Source organism: Hyaena hyaena, unplaced genomic scaffold, assembly GCF_003009895.1.
Source record: "Hyaena hyaena isolate Hyena2069 unplaced genomic scaffold, ASM300989v1 scaffold_882, whole genome shotgun sequence".
NCBI classification, from domain to species: domain Eukaryota; kingdom Metazoa; phylum Chordata; class Mammalia; order Carnivora; family Hyaenidae; genus Hyaena; species Hyaena hyaena.
In genome coordinates, this window is record NW_024081513.1 from 692,479 (window position 1) to 712,353 (window position 19,875).

The 19,875-nt window shown below is 34.9% G+C and overlaps 1 protein-coding gene across 2 annotated transcripts; it reads left to right on the forward strand.

Annotated features, from left to right (window-relative positions):
- The first annotated feature begins 465 nt into the window (after positions 1 to 465).
- On the forward strand, positions 466 to 18,099 carry FAM76B (family with sequence similarity 76 member B). 2 transcript variants are annotated; one of them, XM_039220328.1, is made up of 10 exons: positions 466 to 854; positions 1,684 to 1,748; positions 2,619 to 2,673; positions 3,715 to 3,870; positions 5,686 to 5,885; positions 9,205 to 9,252; positions 9,436 to 9,516; positions 10,180 to 10,315; positions 13,110 to 13,211; positions 17,814 to 18,099. In XM_039220328.1, exons 1-10 carry the CDS (start codon positions 768 to 770, stop codon positions 17,901 to 17,903), a joined length of 1,020 nt encoding a protein of 339 aa, XP_039076259.1. In that variant the 5' UTR covers positions 466 to 767; the 3' UTR covers positions 17,904 to 18,099. The 2 variants fall into 2 exon arrangements, with proteins under 2 accessions (XP_039076259.1, XP_039076260.1); XM_039220329.1 differs by having other exon boundaries at positions 10,183 to 10,315.
- Positions 18,100 to 19,875: the final 1,776 nt, after the last annotated feature.

The following is a 19,875-nucleotide window of genomic DNA, read 5'->3' on the forward strand; positions in this document are numbered from 1 at the left end:
AAAAGCGAATACGAAATTCAAACACTCCATCAGTTTCTTTGGACTAAACGCCGGAGAGAGCGTGAGCCCTACTCAGAGTCGACTCTGCAGGCGAAGTACTTAGCTTTTGACCAATAAAAAAAAGAATCAGGAGGGGATTTAATGGTTTGGTCCAATAGAAGTCAAGGGGAAAAAAGACTGGAGGCAGAGAGTAAACCTTCGTCAACGCTTGCCCAATTGGATTGGGGAGTTCTCACTCAAACCTGGGACTGGCTGCTACCTACAGACGCCTTGGGGCGGGGCGAGTTTGAAGCGGATTTCGCGCGCTGATAGCGACGGGCTGTCATTGGCCAGCAACTTCCTCCCTTTGTGGGAGCTCCCTGCGTACCCAGGGTTAGGGGTTGGGAGGAGCGATCGAGTGACGCGGTAGCCTTCCCAGCCAATCAGAGATGGGGAAGGGAGGCCGAGAAGGAAGCGGATCCGCTGCCGCGCAGCTAAACCGCATCGAACTATCCTCTTCGTCTCCCTCCGCCGCTATAAGGGCCTAAGCAGGAGCGGCTGGGACGGCGTCACTGAGAGGGCTGGGGGCGGAAGTGGAGGCGGAGGGAGACAGTGCCGACCGCAGGCCCTTGGCTTGTCGCGCCGAGGCTCTGGTGGGCGCGAGGCAGGGGAGGGGGAGGAGGAGGAGCCCGCGGCCCGGGCGGCGGCAGCGGCGGCGCCCGAGTTCCCCGTAGGGCCCCGCCTCGGAGCGGGCGGCGGTGGAGGAGAGGAGGAGACTGAGGAGCAGGATGGCGGCCTCGGCCCTGTACGCCTGCACCAAGTGTACACAGCGCTACCCCTTCGAGGAGCTCTCCCAGGGCCAGCAGCTCTGCAAGGTCCGTGGGCGCTGGGCGGCGGGAGGGCGGGCGGGGTTTCCTCGGTCGGAGCCCGAGGGAGCTGGGTGCCCGCTGCACTGCAGCCCGGCTCTTTTCGCCGGCGCCTTGGGAGCTTGGAGCTCTCGCCTCCTCACCCGGGACCCCTTTATCCTAGGACCTGGGTTTCAGATGGGAAAGGCCCCCGAGAGGAAGACCAAATTTTGCCCTCTTCCAAGGCGTCCCAGGAGGGGGCCGGGCCCCAACAACATTCAGGGGTCTCAGGGGTGGGGCTGAGTGAAGGCAGCCACCTGTCTATGCCGCAGAGACCCTGGGGTGGAGATGTTTTCATCTCGGTTTTCTGCTTCGTCTGTCCTCTCCTTCCACCGGGAGGCAGGGGACGCTTTTTGCACTTTCTTGCTAGGAACCTGAAGCCGCAAAGCTGATGGCATCCTTCTTCCCTGTCCAGGAAAGCGAAGCGACTGGTTTGGGGACAGAATGCTCTATGATTTGGAGCTCCTCCCATCCCATTAAAGCCGGGATGCTGTCTGTGATCAACGGTGCAAAATATTAAGTAGTTTCACGTTTAACCAACCCTTGAAATCGGCCCTGACAGCTTTTTTAATTTATTTGTAGCGTACCCCTTACATCAAATAAAGACAAAGACACCTATGCCTTCTCTAAGGAAGTATGCTGTAATTGGCCACTTATATGATAAATCACTCAATTGTGTACGTTGAGGGACAGGTATTATTGATGTTTTAGACATTTGAGTAGGTTGTGTGGTAATTTTCTACCAGAAAAGTGAAATTTGGGACTTTGAGATAAATTCTCATATATTGTCTTATTACAGGAATGTCGGATTGCGCATCCTATTGTAAAATGTACTTACTGCAGATCAGAATTTCAACAAGAGAGGTTTGTATACCGAACAGTTTTTGATTGTTAAAGACAGCACTGTCTGTAAGGAGTACGTGGGGGTTGTAATCCCATATTCGTATTAAAGCATTCTTAAATAATGGTTTAGCTTAAATTTTAAGTTTTAAACTGTTTATATGTGGTGAGAGAGACCTTGTCGCCCAAAAATGGTCTTTTTGTCACCTAGACTTAAGTTTAGACATGAAGAAACAGAGAATAAATTATTGCATGGAAAATGTACAGCTTTGCTACCAAAAAAGCAAAAACAAACATATACTATGAAGTTGTTAAAAAAGAAAAAGGCCAAAACATTAGTGGTGACATGGACCTGAGGAAAGGTCTGTGATATTACCAACCACCTTCCAAGGGTGAAATCTAGTAACTTGTTACCAGGAGAAGAATGCAACATACCTTTTAACAGGGTGGTTCCTGTTAAAGAACGGTGGCACAGACAAGAGAGTAGCCTAAGGAGAAGAACAAATAGTTTCTTCACATGTAGCTACTGGCATCATCCTAGTCGACCAAACCCTGAGGAAGGTTAGCAGGCACGGAGAGGTATGCTGTCTGTAAACAGTGGCAAATGTGAAGATTTTGGAACTACATAGAAAACATAAGAGTTTGGAGGGTTTTTTTGGTTTTGTTTTCTATGCCAAAAAATAAAAATGTATAAAAACATTTGTCTAAAGTTAATGAAAAAGAGTGAATTTGGTTAATGCACATCCCTGAAAAGATCCTTGGTCTATCTTAGAGTAAGTTTTAAGAACTACTAACGCAAACAGTCAAATCCGAACTATATTTGCTTTAGTCTGGCGGTGTATTAATTACCTCAGCTATGTAAATTTGCTCATCTATCTTCAATTTCCTTTTCAGCAAAACTAATACAATTTGTAAGAAGTGTGCTCAAAATGTGAAACAATTTGGCACGGTAAGTATGTCTTACATTTTTATTTTTACTGTTACTAGTCAGTTTTTCACAAAGATGGACTTTGTAAAAAAAAAAAATATGTATTGCTGTGTCCTTAAATATTCAACACATTAAAATATTTCAGGAAAGAAATTTTCTGTAGACAGTCTGATTGGAAGATGACAACATAATAAAGACATTTTATGTGCATGTGTATATTGAATTTCAGTGTGAAATTTATGATTTTATTATGTAAAGATTCAAACACAGAAAACAAACTTTTCGTTATGGAGAACCTACTTATCCAAAGTTTGCATAATCACACTTTTGTCCTGTCTTCAGAACCTCTGACAGTTTTTATGTAACAGCACAATTAAGCATTTATTCACAAATGTCTTGACATTATTCTAGAAAAAAAAATTTTTGCATGTATATTACAGTCATTAGTGTAGTACAGTTGTGATTAGTCAAAGTGCTGGCCTTAAGGTTCTGTAAAATCCTGAATTGTCTTTTGAGTATCAAAGAAAATCAAGGTATGTTTGTTGTAATTTAGGTTGAATATGGTTGTGTTGGTTCTTAAGTTGAAAGTTCACATATAATGTATATTCGTTTCATCGTCTATACCTGTACATGATGAAGTTGTTAAATTTTTTTTTAATAAATGAAACTGTAATTAAGCTAACCAAGATGTTGAATTAGTTCATGCTCCTACATACTGGATATATGAAACTTTTGTATTAATGTGTACCTTTTTAAGTCTTTGAGAGCTTTTTTACATGTAGCTTTTACAACATACTATCCAATAATAAATACATTTTCCATGATTTTATTGAACTATTCAATAGAGTTAACAAAAAGTTGCATGAGTCTAGAAACAAGTGTTCATAAATAAATAGGGAACGTGATAAATGTGAAATATGAGAGAGCAACATACTTGACAGAAAATTCTTTTTACCTATTTCCTTAATTCTGAGAAATATGTCTGTACACGGGTATATATTTTACTGGGTAAATTTTTAATGTTTTTCAATGTCTCAGTTAAAATGTCTATCTCTTTTTCAGCCTAAGCCTTGTCAGTACTGTAACATAATTGCAGCATTTATTGGTACAAAGTGTCAGCGTTGTACAAATTCAGAAAAAAAATACGGACCACCTCAGACCTGTGAACAGTGCAAACAACAGTGTGCTTTTGATCGAAAGGAAGAAGGAAGAAGAAAGGTATTTATGTTATGATATCTTCTGGGAATTAAATGAAACACCACACAGGTTGGAAGTTATTGTGATGAATACACCAATACCTGATGTATCCTTTGGGTCCCTGTAAATAAGTAGCTAGATGGAAGTGCGAGGACAGTGCATTTTCTCCTTGTTTGCATCACATACAGATTCATGTTGATTCGTTGAGATTAGTATATTTAAAAAAATATTCTGTGATGGCTATTCTGTACTTTTTGGTTATCCCACTTTTGTTCAGAATTACCAGTTGCTTTTAAATCCTTTTAGTTACTTACCTTTTGCTGGTTACTTGAAATTGCTGATGTGAAAAAAATACCTGATGGCACATTAACACGTGTAATTCAAAGTTAGTCTTGTGCCTTTTGATTCGGGGCTTATGTTTTCAACCATTGTTTGTTTTTCTCTACCTGCAGTGACTTAAAAAGTGTATGTATGCCTGTGGCATTCCTCTGCTGATCAGCATTCACACAGGCCTCCTGTTGTCTGTCAGTTTCAGTTGATTTGGAGGATGTCTCTTTGAGAAGCTCCCCCAGGTTCCTCCACAGCAGTATATGTACCCTAGTTGTAAGACGTGTCCCTCCACTTCTTTTGTGAACAAGTAGAAGAAAGAAAATCCTATTTTTATAGGTTTAGTCCTAATTTTGGAAAGAAGTCTCTTTCTCTCCCCCTTGACACGTGTACAGTTGATCCTCATTATTTGTGGTGGTTAGGTTCTATAAAGTTCGGCGAACACTGAATTAGCGAATATTGAACTATTGCTCCTAAGGGGGCAGTACAGGATTAGGTTCTTGCCTCTGGTCACAATGTGATTAGTCGATCAATACTTAATCTTGTTTTGTGGATACTTCTCTTCAAAGGTATCTTACTTGATATAAATTGTTGTTTGATTAAATTGAAGTCATGGCAGACGGCATTATATGCCTGAATGGAATTTATCCAAGATGTGTATTTTCTACATAAGGTACATCACAGCATTCTTAAGCTAAAGAGCACTGTACATCACTTCAACACTACACTTGGGGATCATTGTAAGCAGTGGAATCACCAATAGAAAGCACAAATGCAGAAAACATGGCACTAGATAGGCCGTGAAAGGGACACCTGTTTATGGTATAAGAGGAAAGAGGAAGGCAGCAGTGTCACCTTCTTAAACCTCAGCAGGGAACATTTACTGTCTGGCTACAAAAATTTCTTGCTGCTATGTGTATGTTCATGAATGATCCCAGAAGCACTGTAAGTTGGTTGGGGGGTTACAGATAAGTTTTAGCAAGTGGTGAATTTGCAAATAGGAAACCTGCAAATAATGAGAATCAACTGTATGTCATTTAAGCTCACCTTGTTTTTAAAACTAACAGTTTTCACTGTGGTGGGAACTACTTTGTCATTTTAGTAATTACACAGTGATTTAAGAATTCAGGCCAATCCTTAGGTTTAGATCTTTGAAGTATATCATCAATTTATGTTTTTTCCTTGTAATAAGAAAACAATTTTCTCCAAATTAAAAAATGTCCCAAAGTTAATGGAGATCCATATCATCCTCACCAATTTTATGATATGCCAAACAGGGATTTTCTGAAGTTTCAGTGAAATCTAATTTTATTTCCATTTTGTAACAATCTCAGTGTGTGTGTGTGTGTGTGTGTGTGTGTGTGTGTGTGTGTGAGAGAGAGAGACAGAGATAGTGAGTGAGAGCGTGATTGTACACACACTAAAAACTGGATAGTTTATCTTGCCTGCTTTCACTTATACTCAGTTAAGAGGTATGTTTAATGTAATACAAATATTTTCTTTAAAAAGGTTGATGGAAAGTTATTATGCTGGCTCTGTACTTTATCATACAAGAGAGTTTTACAGAAGACAAAAGAACAGAGAAAGAGCCTGGGATCTTCACATTCAAACTCATCTTCTTCATCTCTTACTGAGAAAGACCAGCATCATTCAAAACATCATCACCACCATCATCACCATCACCATCGTCACAGCAGTAGCCATCACAAGTAAGTACCTTGAAGTCATATTTTCTAAAATCCTCTTGGCATTTTAATGACCTCTATGAGTGTTTAACTTTTTGCAGATACTAGTTTACATTGTACATAGTAAGCTTTTTAGAGTCTAGGGCTTTTTCCCGACTCTATTTAGTGTACAGGCACACCTCGTTTTATTACATTTTCCTTTATTGTGTTTCATAGATACTGTGTTTTTTACTAATTGAGAGGTTGTGATAACGCCTCATTGAACAAGTCTCTGGGCACCATTTTCCAACAGCATTTACTCCATTTGTCTGTGACACATTTTGGTAATTTTCACAGTATTTCAAATTTTTTCCTTTTTATCTGGTGATCTGTGATTAGTGATTCATGACTTGCTGACAACTCGGATGGCATTAGTATTTTTTAGCAATAATTTAATTAAAGTTTATGTATTGTTTTAGATGTAATGCTATTGCTCACTTACTAGACTATAGTATGGTATAAATGTAAGTTCTGTGCACTGGGAAACAAAAAGTTTTATTTGACTTTATTGCAATATTCTTTTTATTGCATGGTCTAGAACAGAACCCACAATACCTTTGAGGTAAGCCTGTATAAAATTATATACAGGAGTGTGTTTAGCTCTTTACCGTAAAAAAGATAGAGCATTTAAGGAATTATTATATAAAATTATTATTTTAAGTTAGAATACAAGTACATCAGAGTTAGTTAATTCTTCTTTGGTTTATGTTATAAAAGGCCTCAATATTCTTTTTTTGTTTAAGTAATTATTAGGATTTTACTTGTAAAAATTATTTTTACAGTTATAAATACAAGTCACAGTCACATGGAGTTAATGTTTATCAGTTATCATTAATTTGTAATTTGTTTAAATTAAATCAGAGACTAGGAGATATACATTCAGTGTTTTTGCAGAACAGATTAAAAGACTGTCACTTGTGATCATAATAGAAGCATTCTAAATTCTGAAGGTTCCAAAAGTATGTGAAAAATAATCTTTTAAACTAGTAGTACTTTGCTCTTTTTTAAAACACATAGGCAGGAATTCCATTCAAATATTAACAACTACTTGATTTTTAAAGTGCCTTAGGAGGAAAACATTAAATAGTAGTAGTATGTGTGTAGTATGAAGTTGTTTTGACTGTGGTTTTAGTCTTCATGGAAAAATCAAGAATATTAAAGCATAAATTAAATACAAATTAAAATGGAGAAAACAGGGACATGATAACCAGTTTTCAGAAGAATTTATTTTTCACCAGAATTCTCTGTGAGTCTCTAAAGGTCTAGATAGGTAAAACATAAATTCATTTACAGAAAAATTGATGCCTACAATTCTAAAAAATTAGAATATAATATAGTTCTGTCTAATTAACAAGATTGGATTCTAAATTGTTACGGGGTTTTATTGAGGTATTGATGTTTACTTCAGTGACATTTTTCCCACTTTTCTTACCCTGTCGTCGTGCTTTCTGGATGTCACAATAGTGGAGTGGGCAGTGACTTCTAATCTGGCTATTCTGAAGAAAACTTCTGGTGTTTCTGTCAGAATATTCCAGGGAACAAAAGGAACATTCATCTTGTTTCTGCTTTTTTAAGAAAACATATGGCAAAATAACTAACATAATGGCATCTGTCAGACCTACTCCTAAAACTCAACTGAAGCATTCCTTTTCTCTATACATTTTTCTTAGCATGTGATAGGACACACTTTGAGTATGTTTATGAAGATCACATTCTGTGACAGTGACTTCATCTTTTGAAAGAATAACAGGTTTCAAAAGTAAAGGGAACAAAGATGGTATTGACCTTACTTTTTTTTTTTTTCCTTTCTACTGTTTTGTATTTGATGGACATAGACTATTTGATGAGTAGACAGTTTGTGAGGTCCTATTTTAAGTTCACTATATAGGAACGATTATGAGGAGCATACATATTGTGATATATAGTGATGGGTGGGGATAGAGGAGAGCAAAAACAGGTCAGTCTGGATCCAGGAATGGCCACCTCAGAAAACAAAGATGAGAATTCCACATGTTTTTCTTAAATTATTATAAATGTGATTGTTCTCATGTTATTAATGTGATTGGAACATGCAAACTGTTCCACATCACGTTGAGATATGGTTAGTGCTATTAATGTGTGGTTATATGGCTTGCTGATGCTTATAATTAAATTTGTGAAAGAAATGGTAACTGAATTCCTCAGTAGGGTTGCCATTTATTGCCACAAATAGAGAGTAACTCAAGTTTATAGAATTACGACATTATTTTTCCAATTTGGTATTTATCTTATAACTGATTCCAAAGAACATAGTGTGACTTTTTTTTTTACTTTTGCTTTAAAAACTTCTACAGCTACAATAGTGAGTTTTATATACAAATACATATATATATGTATTTTTACTTATTATATATACACTAGTACTGTGTGAAGTGCTTTTATGTCTAAACTGATTTAAGTCTCATACTCTTACAAGGTATATATCATACCCCTTTTACAGATAAGGGAACTAAGGCTCAGGAATTTTAAGTAACTGACAGAAAGCCCAGGTCTTCTCTAACACCTTATATTGTATAAATATGTGGCATCTGATACATAGGAGATGCTCTGTACATGAATCAAACTAGGGATTAATGCAGGATTGGCTGATACACAAGTACAGGAGAAAAGCATGTAGGAGTCATAGTGAGTTATAAAGCAGTTATTAGTGTTATGGCATAATGGGAAAGAATTTGTAATACAGCATTTAATTGTAAGTAAAAGTAAAATCCGTTTTTACTGTGAAGTTTCTCAGTTTTTCCAGCATGAGTCTTCAAGAGTACTGACCGGAGAAAGATCTGGAGAACTTTGGAAAGGGTTCTAAGGAAAACTAGGAAAGAAACAAATTGAGACATTTCTTGGTTCAAGTTGACACACTATTCTGAGCAACATGAGTTACTCCAAAGGAGAAATCCTCATATAGGATTATTAAGAAGGCCTTAACTTTAAAGAAGAAACATTTTCTGTCTGAGGTAGTAAGGGCAACCTAACTATGAGGACTGTCCAACTTTATAATCGTAGAACCTTATCCTGGTGAAGAGAATTTAATCCCTATCGCTATACCTTTGTTAAAGAACTTAAGATTGTTAGTACTTATTTGATTAGAACTTTTCTCACTAGAATTAGATTCATTCAACATATATTAGCTTAGTTTGAAAACTTAAATAGGTCTTTTCTGAATAAAACATTCTAAACCTGTGTAATTTGAGTCCATTGGGAAGAATGTTGTTAAGCGTAGATGTATTAAATGAATGTTGTTGTTAGTTGTCATTTATGTATTTTTCAGAATCAGCAATCTGAGTCCAGAACAAGAGCAGGGACTGTGGAAACAGAGGTAAATATGTTAACATATTTTCTGAAGCACTTACTTTCTTTCTAACATGACCTCCCTTTAACTTTGTTACTTACACTTTTAAAAAAATCAATGATGTTCAGTAATATTTTAGAGGAAGAAGAATTGTCATGTGGTGCCTCTGCCCTTTTTACTCTAATTATTCTTGTTAATGTTTGGTTTCAGCCATAAATCCTCTGCAGCAATTCAGAATGAAACTCCAAAGAAAAAGCCCAAATTGGAATCTAAGCCATCTAACGGAGATAGGTAAAAATGAATTCCTTTAGCGCTATGAAAATTCAAGTTAGTTGAACAGTTATGGTTGATTGCCAGCTATTACTAGGTAAAAGAATAGAAACATGTATCTTCTACATTGACTTTTTGGAGTCACCTAAAAGAGTAACCATAATCCGCTTAAAAATTTTAATTTAATTTTGGCAATAAGCAAGTGGCACTGAACTGTTGTTCTCTTTGGGGAATAAATTTGGGTTTTGAAAAAATAAAAAAAGGAAAACAGATCTGAATAGAATAGAACATTATCTTAATTATTCTTCAGTGAAACACAAATCTAATGTGATATTTTAAACTGACCTGCTTGGAAAATGTATTTAAATTTAAAGTATTATGAGCGTGAGTTTGTTTTAGTTCATTAGCCAAAAGTTTGCTGATGTTACTGTACAAATTGGCTGCCTATTGCTTTACACTAGAAGTATTGACCCCCTAAAAGCTAATACTGAATTATATTTCTGCAGGTGTATGTAATGTGTGCCATTAGTAAGGTAATTTGCCAGTTGCATCCATTTCTGTCAGGTACATATTTTTTTGCATTAGCCTTAAGGATGTTTGTGGAATTGTCTAATTTATGCAATTTGAACACCTGCTAATTTTCCTTCTACTTCATTTAACTGTGTTTTACTTTTTTCTTTTTAGTAGCTCTATAAATCAGTCAGCAGATAGTGGGGGAACAGACAATTTTGTCCTTATAAGTCAACTGAAAGAAGAAGTGATGTCACTTAAACGTCTCTTACAGCAGAGAGACCAGACCATTTTAGAAAAAGATAAAAAGGTAAGGACATGGTTCACTGAAGCCTGGTAAGATTTACATGTTGACTTTTGCTGGATAATTGCAGATTTTATTAGACTTTAATAATTTGGTAATGTTGTGCATGATTCTTACAAGACACATTACAGAAGCCAAACTGGAACATAAGCCATCTAATGAAGATGGGTAAAAATGGTCTTTCAGAATTTTAGTTGTAAGAATTAACTGAGGGCTAATTAGAATTGTAATAACCTTTGAACATTAGTTTTCAGTAAACCTGTAGTTTAGAAATAGTCCTGATGTCTTAATTTGAAAATGACATGTGAATGGAATATTATGTGAAGTTTTATGATTTAACAGGATAATTGAGTCTTTGAAATACCAATTATGTATGTATCTCACTCCATATCAAATAACTCGTGAAAATTAGGCCACAGGGAATTTTCTGTGTGGTAGTCAGTGATCAGCATTAGGTGTCTAAGACCATTTTGTAGGAAGTAAGTATACTTTCTAGGACTTTGTTTATCAGTTAGATTAAGAATAGCAAATATTGGGGGCTCAGTCAGTTAAGTGTCCAATTTCGGCTCAGGTCATGATCTCACAGTTCTTGGGTTTGAGCCCCTCATCGGGTTCTGTGCTGACAGCCAGCTCAGAGCCTGGAGTCTGTTTCAGATTCTATGTCTCGCTGCCTCTCTGACCCTCCCCTGCTCACGCTGTCTCTCTCAGAAATGAATAAAACAATTAAAAAAAAATGAATAGCAAATATGTTGTCAGTTTAGTGAAAAGTTCTAACATTTTGTGTGTGAACTTGAACAGAACACTTTCACATTTTCGGTGCTCAGTTTTTTTCATTGTAAAAATGGGAGTATTAATACCATCTCATGAGATGGTTGTTATGATTACATGAAAGTATGTAGTAGTAATAGCTCCTGCCACATATTGAGTATTCATAGCTGCTGTTATTGATGTTGGGTCATCTTTGAGGGCAGAACCTATTTTTGTACTTGTTTATAGTCTTAAACTATTTAGTTTGACTTACTTCAAACATCTTATGAAATAGGAAAACATTAAACACATTCCTTTTAAAATTATGAATAACACATAACTATAAATATGTGTGTGAATTATCAGTCTCTGAGTATCCATAGTTGCTTGAATCTGAGCTTTTTCTTTTGGCATTTTAGGTAAATTCAGTATATGAAATTTAGGATTGATGTAAGATAAAAAGATAGTAATGATTGCCTGATTTTTATGGTTCTTTTTAATTAACAAAATTTTTTGAATTATGGAGCTTTTATGAAAATTTATTTTATGCACAAAATTTTAGAGACATTGCTATTGCATAAAAAGTTATCTGTATTAATCTAGGTAACAGTTGAATAAAACAGTAAGTTGGCCACAGAACAATTCCAAACGAATTGTTAGATTTTTTTTTTCATGGCATGACTCTTCTGTGTTAGTGCAGTTTGTTGGAAGTTTTCTGCTTTTGTGAGCATTCCTTTTCTTAAAAAAAACACAAATGAGAAAAGAAATAATGATAGGAACATTATAAAGGAACATAATTCTAAGCCTAAAATAGCTACATATTTGCTATTTTTTCTTATAATATAAATGTAAGATAACCAAGGCATTTTCTTGAATTTATTTCACTTTATTCAGTGGCTTCTAGAGCTAGCCATGTACTAGATCATGAGGATTCAATGATGAATAAATAAATCAGACCTGATTCTTATCTTCCAGAAATTCATAATCTGAAGGCAACACACAATGGAGTGACAAGAATAATTATCTTAGCTGATCTGATGTGAATTGACATTTCAGAACAGGAATTCCTTTGTAATGTAGAAAACAGAGAATTCAGTTATTCTTTGAATTTGGCAAAAGCAAGGGCTTTTATTCAGACAATAAGAATATAATACACCATGATTCCTTTTTCTTTTTGCTGTTCTACATCTTTGAGGTTACTGGCTACTGGGTAATTACAAAACAGAACCTGCAGACCTTTAAAGCACATATAACGAAAACCATTTGAAAATAACCCAAAATTTTCTTCTCCATGAAGAAATAATGAAATGATATAATATGAACTTATTTTTCAGTTTGAGGTCATAAAGATTTTTTATTTTTATGTATATCACTGATACTTAAGAAAAGAATGTAGTTTCCTCAGACCACTGACTTTTTTCTTACATTTGTCTAATTTAGCCAAAATTTTAAAGTAACCCTTTTCTTTCTCATTTCACGTTAGTTGTATTTCTATACTTTGTTCTCCATTTTACTTCAAGTCTTAGGTGGTATTAGATACATAATTCTGGACATAAATTTTAAAGTAGAGGTAGTGTGCCTCGTGGTTGTTAAAATCATTCCTCTTCGTACTTCACCCGCTGTGAGACCTTCTTTTCTCATTAAAAGATTATTTTAACCTGAAACCACTTTTAACATTCAGTTTGCTTATGTATAGTGGGAAGTATGTTGTAATTGAAGCATTTCCCTCTGGTATTGGCTATTAAGCCTTATTGGCATACTAGGTGCCAAACTCTATGTCCAGTGAAACCATCTTTAAATTGAAACAAAAAAGGCATCTTCTCAAAAGTTTTACTGACAATTTGGTATTATCTTACCATTAAAATACACTGTAGTAGATAGAATTTTGTTTCACAAAATGAATTCCGAATAAGTTATAAGACTCAGAAAACTGCTAATATATTCCACTTCTGTTATGAATTGTGATGTTATAATGAAGTATGTTGAAAATGATGTGTTTCTGCTCATATATATTACACTTGCATATACATATATATGCCTGTTTATCTCTCAGCTAACTGAACTAAAGGCGGACTTTCAGTACCAAGAGTCAAATTTGAGAACAAAGATGAACAGTATGGAAAAAGCTCACAAAGAAACTGTGGAACAACTTCAGGTAAATAACATTTATGTAAACTGTTATGCAAGGAGAGCTAACCTTGCTTACTAGTACTAGTCAGTAGTATTGTCTTGGACTGATATTGGTTTGCCTACTTTATGTGTATTTGGTGCTTTTTCAGCTTTGATTTTCACTTTATAATACTACTTAATCCTGCTTCCATTAAGTGTTACTGTTTGAAATCACCTGATAGGGGATTCAGTCTATTAATTCTGAAAACAACTGTCTAAAATTGATACGGAGTTTTCAGAGGAGGATACCAATGGAGTATGTTTAGTTGATCATTGGGTGACAGCAAAAAATTAAAAATTGGATTCGTGAAACTAAGGAGAAAATAAGGTCTTTAGTACATTGTATAAGCATCCTTCCCATTTCCTCCCAGATAGTGTAAGGTGGGCATACCCAACCAATTCTTAGGGACCTCAAGTGGAGGAAATTCATGCCACATGCAGTGATAAAAGGCAAAAGAGTGCACTTTAACCTTAGTCCTGTGATTTTCAAGGTGTTCAACAGGATTCTGCTGTGTGCTGCAGCAGGCAGCCTCTAGTGATCTAGGCCAAGGGCAGCCTCCAAGATTACTGCAAAGTATACTCAGGAGGATTTTACTATATGTACAACTGGTGAAGCCCAGGGTTCCCATAGTATCTGATGTCCAGCCTGCATAGATGGACAGTATCCAGCAGGGACATGGATTATTCCCTTATTTAAGCCTTTTCTCACCTAGCTCTCATAAATTTAGAAATCAGACCACACTAAATTAATTACATGTTCTGTTGATTTATACATTCTGACGTTTTGAGAATTAGTCTTTGGGTAACAGGGTTTTTAAAGTTCACTAGCTTTAAGCTTTAAAAGCATAGAGGATGCGTGCCAGCTCATAGACTGCAGACTTACTGGGAAAGTGCAGCTAGAGAAGGAAGGGATTAATACTGACCTGGGTTTTTAATCATTGTAGACTCAGGGTATATGTGCTGTTCCTATCTTTTGGTTTGTATTCCTCATACTTCTTTGAAGGTAGCTTAAATTGAATAAAGTTGTAAAGTGGACTTAGGAAACTGCTGAAATTTGAGTTATAGTCTTAGTCTTAATGCTGATCTTACAAACAGTTTTAAAGGGAAACCTTGTGTGGAATCTGGCACATAGTAGGCACTCAGTTTGTTGAATGAGTGTTAATTTATGGAAATGTCCATCTGCCCTCTGTCCTGAAAAATTACCCATATGACTTGGGTTCTTGTACATTATCATCCACCAGCAAATATTTGCTTTATGATATTCTTATTTTTCTCATTCACTTATTAATGCTGAATGATTACCTGGCAACAGAATCTTCTGCATGATCTCTGATTTAATGTGGTGTAACCAAAACTCAAGTAAATCTGGAATTGAGGTAACAGAAAAACTGTGAGCAATACTTAAGGTTATGATAAAACTTAGTACTTCTCACTGTCCAAAATAGCAATTTGTTGTTTTATTTTATTGCTGTAAGCACAGGGGACCTTCTCTTTGACATCTTAGCCTGATTGGTATCTTAAGGCTAAGTTTTCTTGGTCTGTAGCTGAGGTTTCATAGAATAGAATAGCAACTAATGTTTATATAGAAGTATGACATTTCTAACCTGACTTTACATAGGCTGTCTTATTTACTCTTTACAGTAACTTTGAGTTCCCATTTTATAGATGAAATGACGGTCATATAATTAATCAGAACTGACATAGAAACCTACATCTTCTGACTCAGATTAAACTATACTTTCTGCTGTGTTCCTACCACCTCAGGTCACTCAGGTTCTATTTAACCCTTGTTAGCAGACCACTTCCCTATATCTTTTGTGTTATTGCTGGAGACAATCTCTTATAGTTGTATGCCCTCTTTTACAAGTAGGGTTTTCTGCCTAGGTGTGTAAACATAGTTAACTATTTTACTTATCTTTTTGTGATAAAAGACTGAACCCTGTAGCAGAAAACTTACTTTGTTCTAAAAGTTCTCAAAACATTTTTAACTATTAAAACTGGGATTTAATCTGAGCATCACAAGGTAAAATTATGCGGAAATTATGCAAAATACCAAAATATACAACCTAAGTTGTCTAAAACAAAAAACTAGCAAATAAAGAATTCTACCTTTTGTTTAGGAGCTAAGTTAATAAAGGGGGGGAAGGGACTAAGATTTGAGTGCCTACTATGTATCAGCCTCTGTGTTAGGCTAAGTGTTGTATATATTTGATTAGTGCTTTCAACACCTCTTGGGGTAATAATGTTTCTGTTTTACATATGAGAAAATAACTGCAGGTTTTTGTAGCAAAAAGTCTTTCCTTTAGGCCAGTGTTTCTAAACATTTTTAGCTTAACTTATTAAGAGTCTTAAATGATTTTTTTCAGGGTGCATAATAAAGAAGTAACGTTAGGATAAAAATTTTAAGTGCATACGTATTTAAGTATTGCATTATAAAGTATGTTTTTAATGTACCTAAATTAGAATAATACACATTTGGGCTTGTCTCCATTTAACAACTGATGCACTGTTTATTTTTCTTAAAGGCTTTTTTCTTACATAATTTATCAGCAACTAAGTTTATTAGTGATGTGATTAGGAAACTGAATATATAAATGCAAAGTGAAAATTAGCTGCTAAACAATGAAAAGGAAAAACTGCTTTCAACACTTAATGTTCTTGTGTTTTATACTTAGAATATGAAAATTATAAACTCTTTGATTTTTGTGTTTGATGTTCTAATTGATGACTGAGAAAAGATAATTTGAATATTAACTTTTTAATGATTTGGTATGTCACTATAAAAGGTTTTGTATAAAGAAAACTTAGAGGTCTGATGGCAGTCTCTTTGAGGCACATGTACAAATGTATAGTTTTTTTATGTCCTTCATTAATCTGTATTTTAAAATTTCTGTTAAGATTTGTTTTTAGCAAGAGTCTATTATAAGTTAAATAACATATAGCTAACAATAGAAAGAAAATAATTTAAAACTATTACATTGACGAAGACTGGTCACCCAAGTAATAAACCAGTTGATCATGAGTGTACTCACTTGACTCACCGCTAGCTACCAGACGTTCTCGTTATTTGTCCTCTGAATTTCTCAAACTGTTTAATTTTAAAGAGAAAACAAAAATCCTTTTAAATCTTTATGATTTTCTAGATTTAAAATTGAAATTGAATTTGAAATTAGAACTCTTTTAATTACCACCTTATTTAACAACTGTTGGATAGAGAGAAATGCTGTATATGCAACCAAACAAAATGATTAGATTTGCAGATACGAAATCTATAAATATTTGCATTTGGAAGGAAATAGGTATTAATTGGGGAGAGTTTGGTTGAAGAAAGGTGGGGGAGACGAAGTTCAGAATTTGGAAAAGGTTTATGTTTCATGAAACGGGTTTAAGATGGGCCACAGAGAGGAGGCAGGGTGTTCTCTTGCCCTACAGAGGCCAAAATGAGAGAAGACGAAGCTCCAAGGTTAAAAAGTATATCTAGATAATAAAGATTCCTGAGACTTGTGAAGGAAAATAAATGGTTTTCCTCCCTAAACTAGTGGAGACATTTTGTTCTTGGGGCAGTTTTGTTCTTGGGGCAGTGCTCAGATTCCAGTCCATTGTCACACTCTCCACATTTGGACTCCGAAACTCCAAGGGTGTTTGATCATGAATGTATTTATAGATACGGAGGGCCCTTACTATCTCTGCTTCCACAGTCAAGAGATTGCACAGAGAGACAAAGACTGTCAGAACATGAAAATATTCACTTGAAGGTCGTCCCTCCTTACACATTCCTCCTCACTAAACACTGGTGATTGTCATAGTGCATTGTTTCAAGGACAGTGTCTTTGCCAGTGGTCGGTGGAACGTTTGCATGATGTGCACGAACAGTTCAGATCAAGGGCAGAGTGAAATTTTGAATCTTTAAAGAAAAATTTCAGCCTTTCACAAATCTGAAAACAATGATGGTGTGTAAATGTTCAAATTACATCAAAGCCAGTACCAAATTACTGTTACGGCAATTAAACACTAATAAGATCAGAAAGGGTGCTTCAAAAAAAGTTGTTTGAATAGCATTAAGTTGAGAAAGTCCCTTTGGCAAAGTGATAAAGAGTGAATATTTTTGCAAAAAGGACATTTGTGCTTATTCTATAAATAGATAAACGTCATCTGAAAGATTCGGTACATTTTTGGGGCAGTATTCCTCCCAAGTCATCACTTAAGTCATTAACTATAAAATTTATTTTCATAGTTTTCATTTAATGTTTTTAAGATAAGGAACCAAACATTTTTTACTTAATTAAAACTTGACCCTCTTTTAAATGGATTTCACTCTAAGTTGCCTTGTTTCTAACTGATTATATCTTTGGACAACAATTACTTTGACATTTACAAAGGGGGAGGTGATAAACCAATGTAGAATTTTCCTTCTCCGTATCCAGCATTAAAGAGAGGAACCTAAATATACCAACTATTTCATTTATCCTAACTGTTTCAATGAAATCTTGTTCTATAAGTGAAAAGAACAGCATTAAATAAGTAGTATTCTTCAGCATGACTTAATATTTCAAACCTTTTTCATCTTAAATGTTTTTTTCTCCTACAGGCCAAAAACAGAGAACTACTCAAACAGGTCGCAGCATTGTCAAAGGGTAAAAAGTTTGACAAAAGTGGAAGCGTACTAACATCCCCTTGAGAAAGTAGTTTTTCATGTAGTGTTTCTGCTGAAGATGTATATTTGAAAAACATTCTGTGAAGCCCTTAAATTCTGTGTAGTGGAGAAATATTTTTGCACACCAAATGAGTTGGCGTGTTTCCTATTCACTTTTGTAACTGATATACAGCATTTTTTAAGTTGTAAAACGTTCAAATAAAACTTCAACTGGCTTGAAGTTACTTTTTAATTATTTGATATCCAGGAACTTTTTTGCCAGCAATAGTATTAAACACTTGTAAAGGAGTGCATGAGTAGTGCTCTTTATAAAATGCAACAGGCAATAATAGAGTAGATTACGGTTTTCAGAAGTCAGAGAAGCAGGGTTTTGGGTTGGTTTCGTTTTGTGTTTTACACTATGCTAATTTCAGATGAACAGTTTTCAATTTAGAAATACAAAAACTTTTAAACAAGGAAAATGGTGAACACTGGTTTTTTGGCAATTGTGTTTTTACTTTGCATCAACATATTTAGGAGAAAATCATGGTGCTTTTATTAAATGAACTTCAGAGTATATGTAAATATGTTTTTAAAAGTTACATCATTAACATTAGTAAACTAGAATTTTCATTATTCGTATAGGAATTAATGTTTATTGTACAGTATCCAAGGTAAAATGTGTTCTGTTTTGTACAAACTACTGTAGATTTTTACTTACAAGTGCCTTTTTGCCACCTAATGTTTTTATTTATAGGAATGCCGATCTTTTGTACATAACGGTTTGTTTTAAAATCATGTTTAATAAATGTTTGTATATAAACAGATATGTACAGAAGCCTATTTCAAAAGGAAATCAGAGTTGTTAGTAAAATGTTTTGAGTTTGCATTAAGAACTGATAATGCATATAGACTCTAGATGATTTTGTGGTTTGTTTGTATGTGATATGACAAGCTGTTGGTCACTGAATTCATTGAATTATGTAAAAATACTTCCCCAAAGATTTAATTTTAAATCATTTGATAGAGTAATTTTATTTTTTATGTCCTATGGCTTCGTGTTCATATCTTGCGAGTTACTTATTTTGCTTTCTTTTTGTTTTATAAAAGTTTTTTTAAAATTTATAATTTTTCTGCAGGGGTCCATATATCTGCTTTCCCTATAATATGTGGTTAAGTTAATATTTATGTACACCATACTTGATTTGTAAGTTTAAAGCAAATCTGGAAAAATTTAAATAACTTAAATCAATCCATGATTATATTTGAATAAATTGGAATCTACTGTAAGATACAGGCACTATTTATAAGAAAATTATATCAGAGTCTTTAAAATTGTCTATAAATGGTTAAGGTAGGTTGGGATAGGTTATGTAAAGTTATTGACTAATTATTTTCTGATCCAGTGGTTTTCAGCCTTTAATGGATTTGATCTCCTCGTTGATAAAAGCCAGTTCAGACTTTTAGTTCAATTTTAAAACATCAGGCATTGCTAGATACACTGTATAGAGTGGAAGAGAGTTTCTTCTTAGGAATTTATGGGCAAGAATAAATTTGTTTTAAGTAAACTATTATTAAATTTATTAGTTTTTAAGTTGTTTTTAAACAAGCAATGATTATGAATGTCAGGTCAAAGATCATCTCCTGGGAACACAGGATGATTATAACTGTTTTTAACATAACTGATGTTTTAGGAGATTATTCCTATAGCTTGTTGTTATACATTGATACCAAATAATTCTTTGTCCAGTTTGAAAACGTATAATCTAGGGTAATTTTGAAGTAATAGAAAAGATTGAATCAGTCGGACTTGGAAACTTAAACCAGTTTATTTTTATGAGCTCTTCGTGCAATAATCTTCCTAAATTTAGTACTCTCAACAATGGTGGATAATGCCTTCTTAACACAGATTTTAATGTTTGCAGGATTTGCTAAATTCATAAGATAGTCATTACCTTTCTTTAAAATTTATAATGTTTTATATTCTGGTTTCATAGCCATTTATCTCCACAGTGGT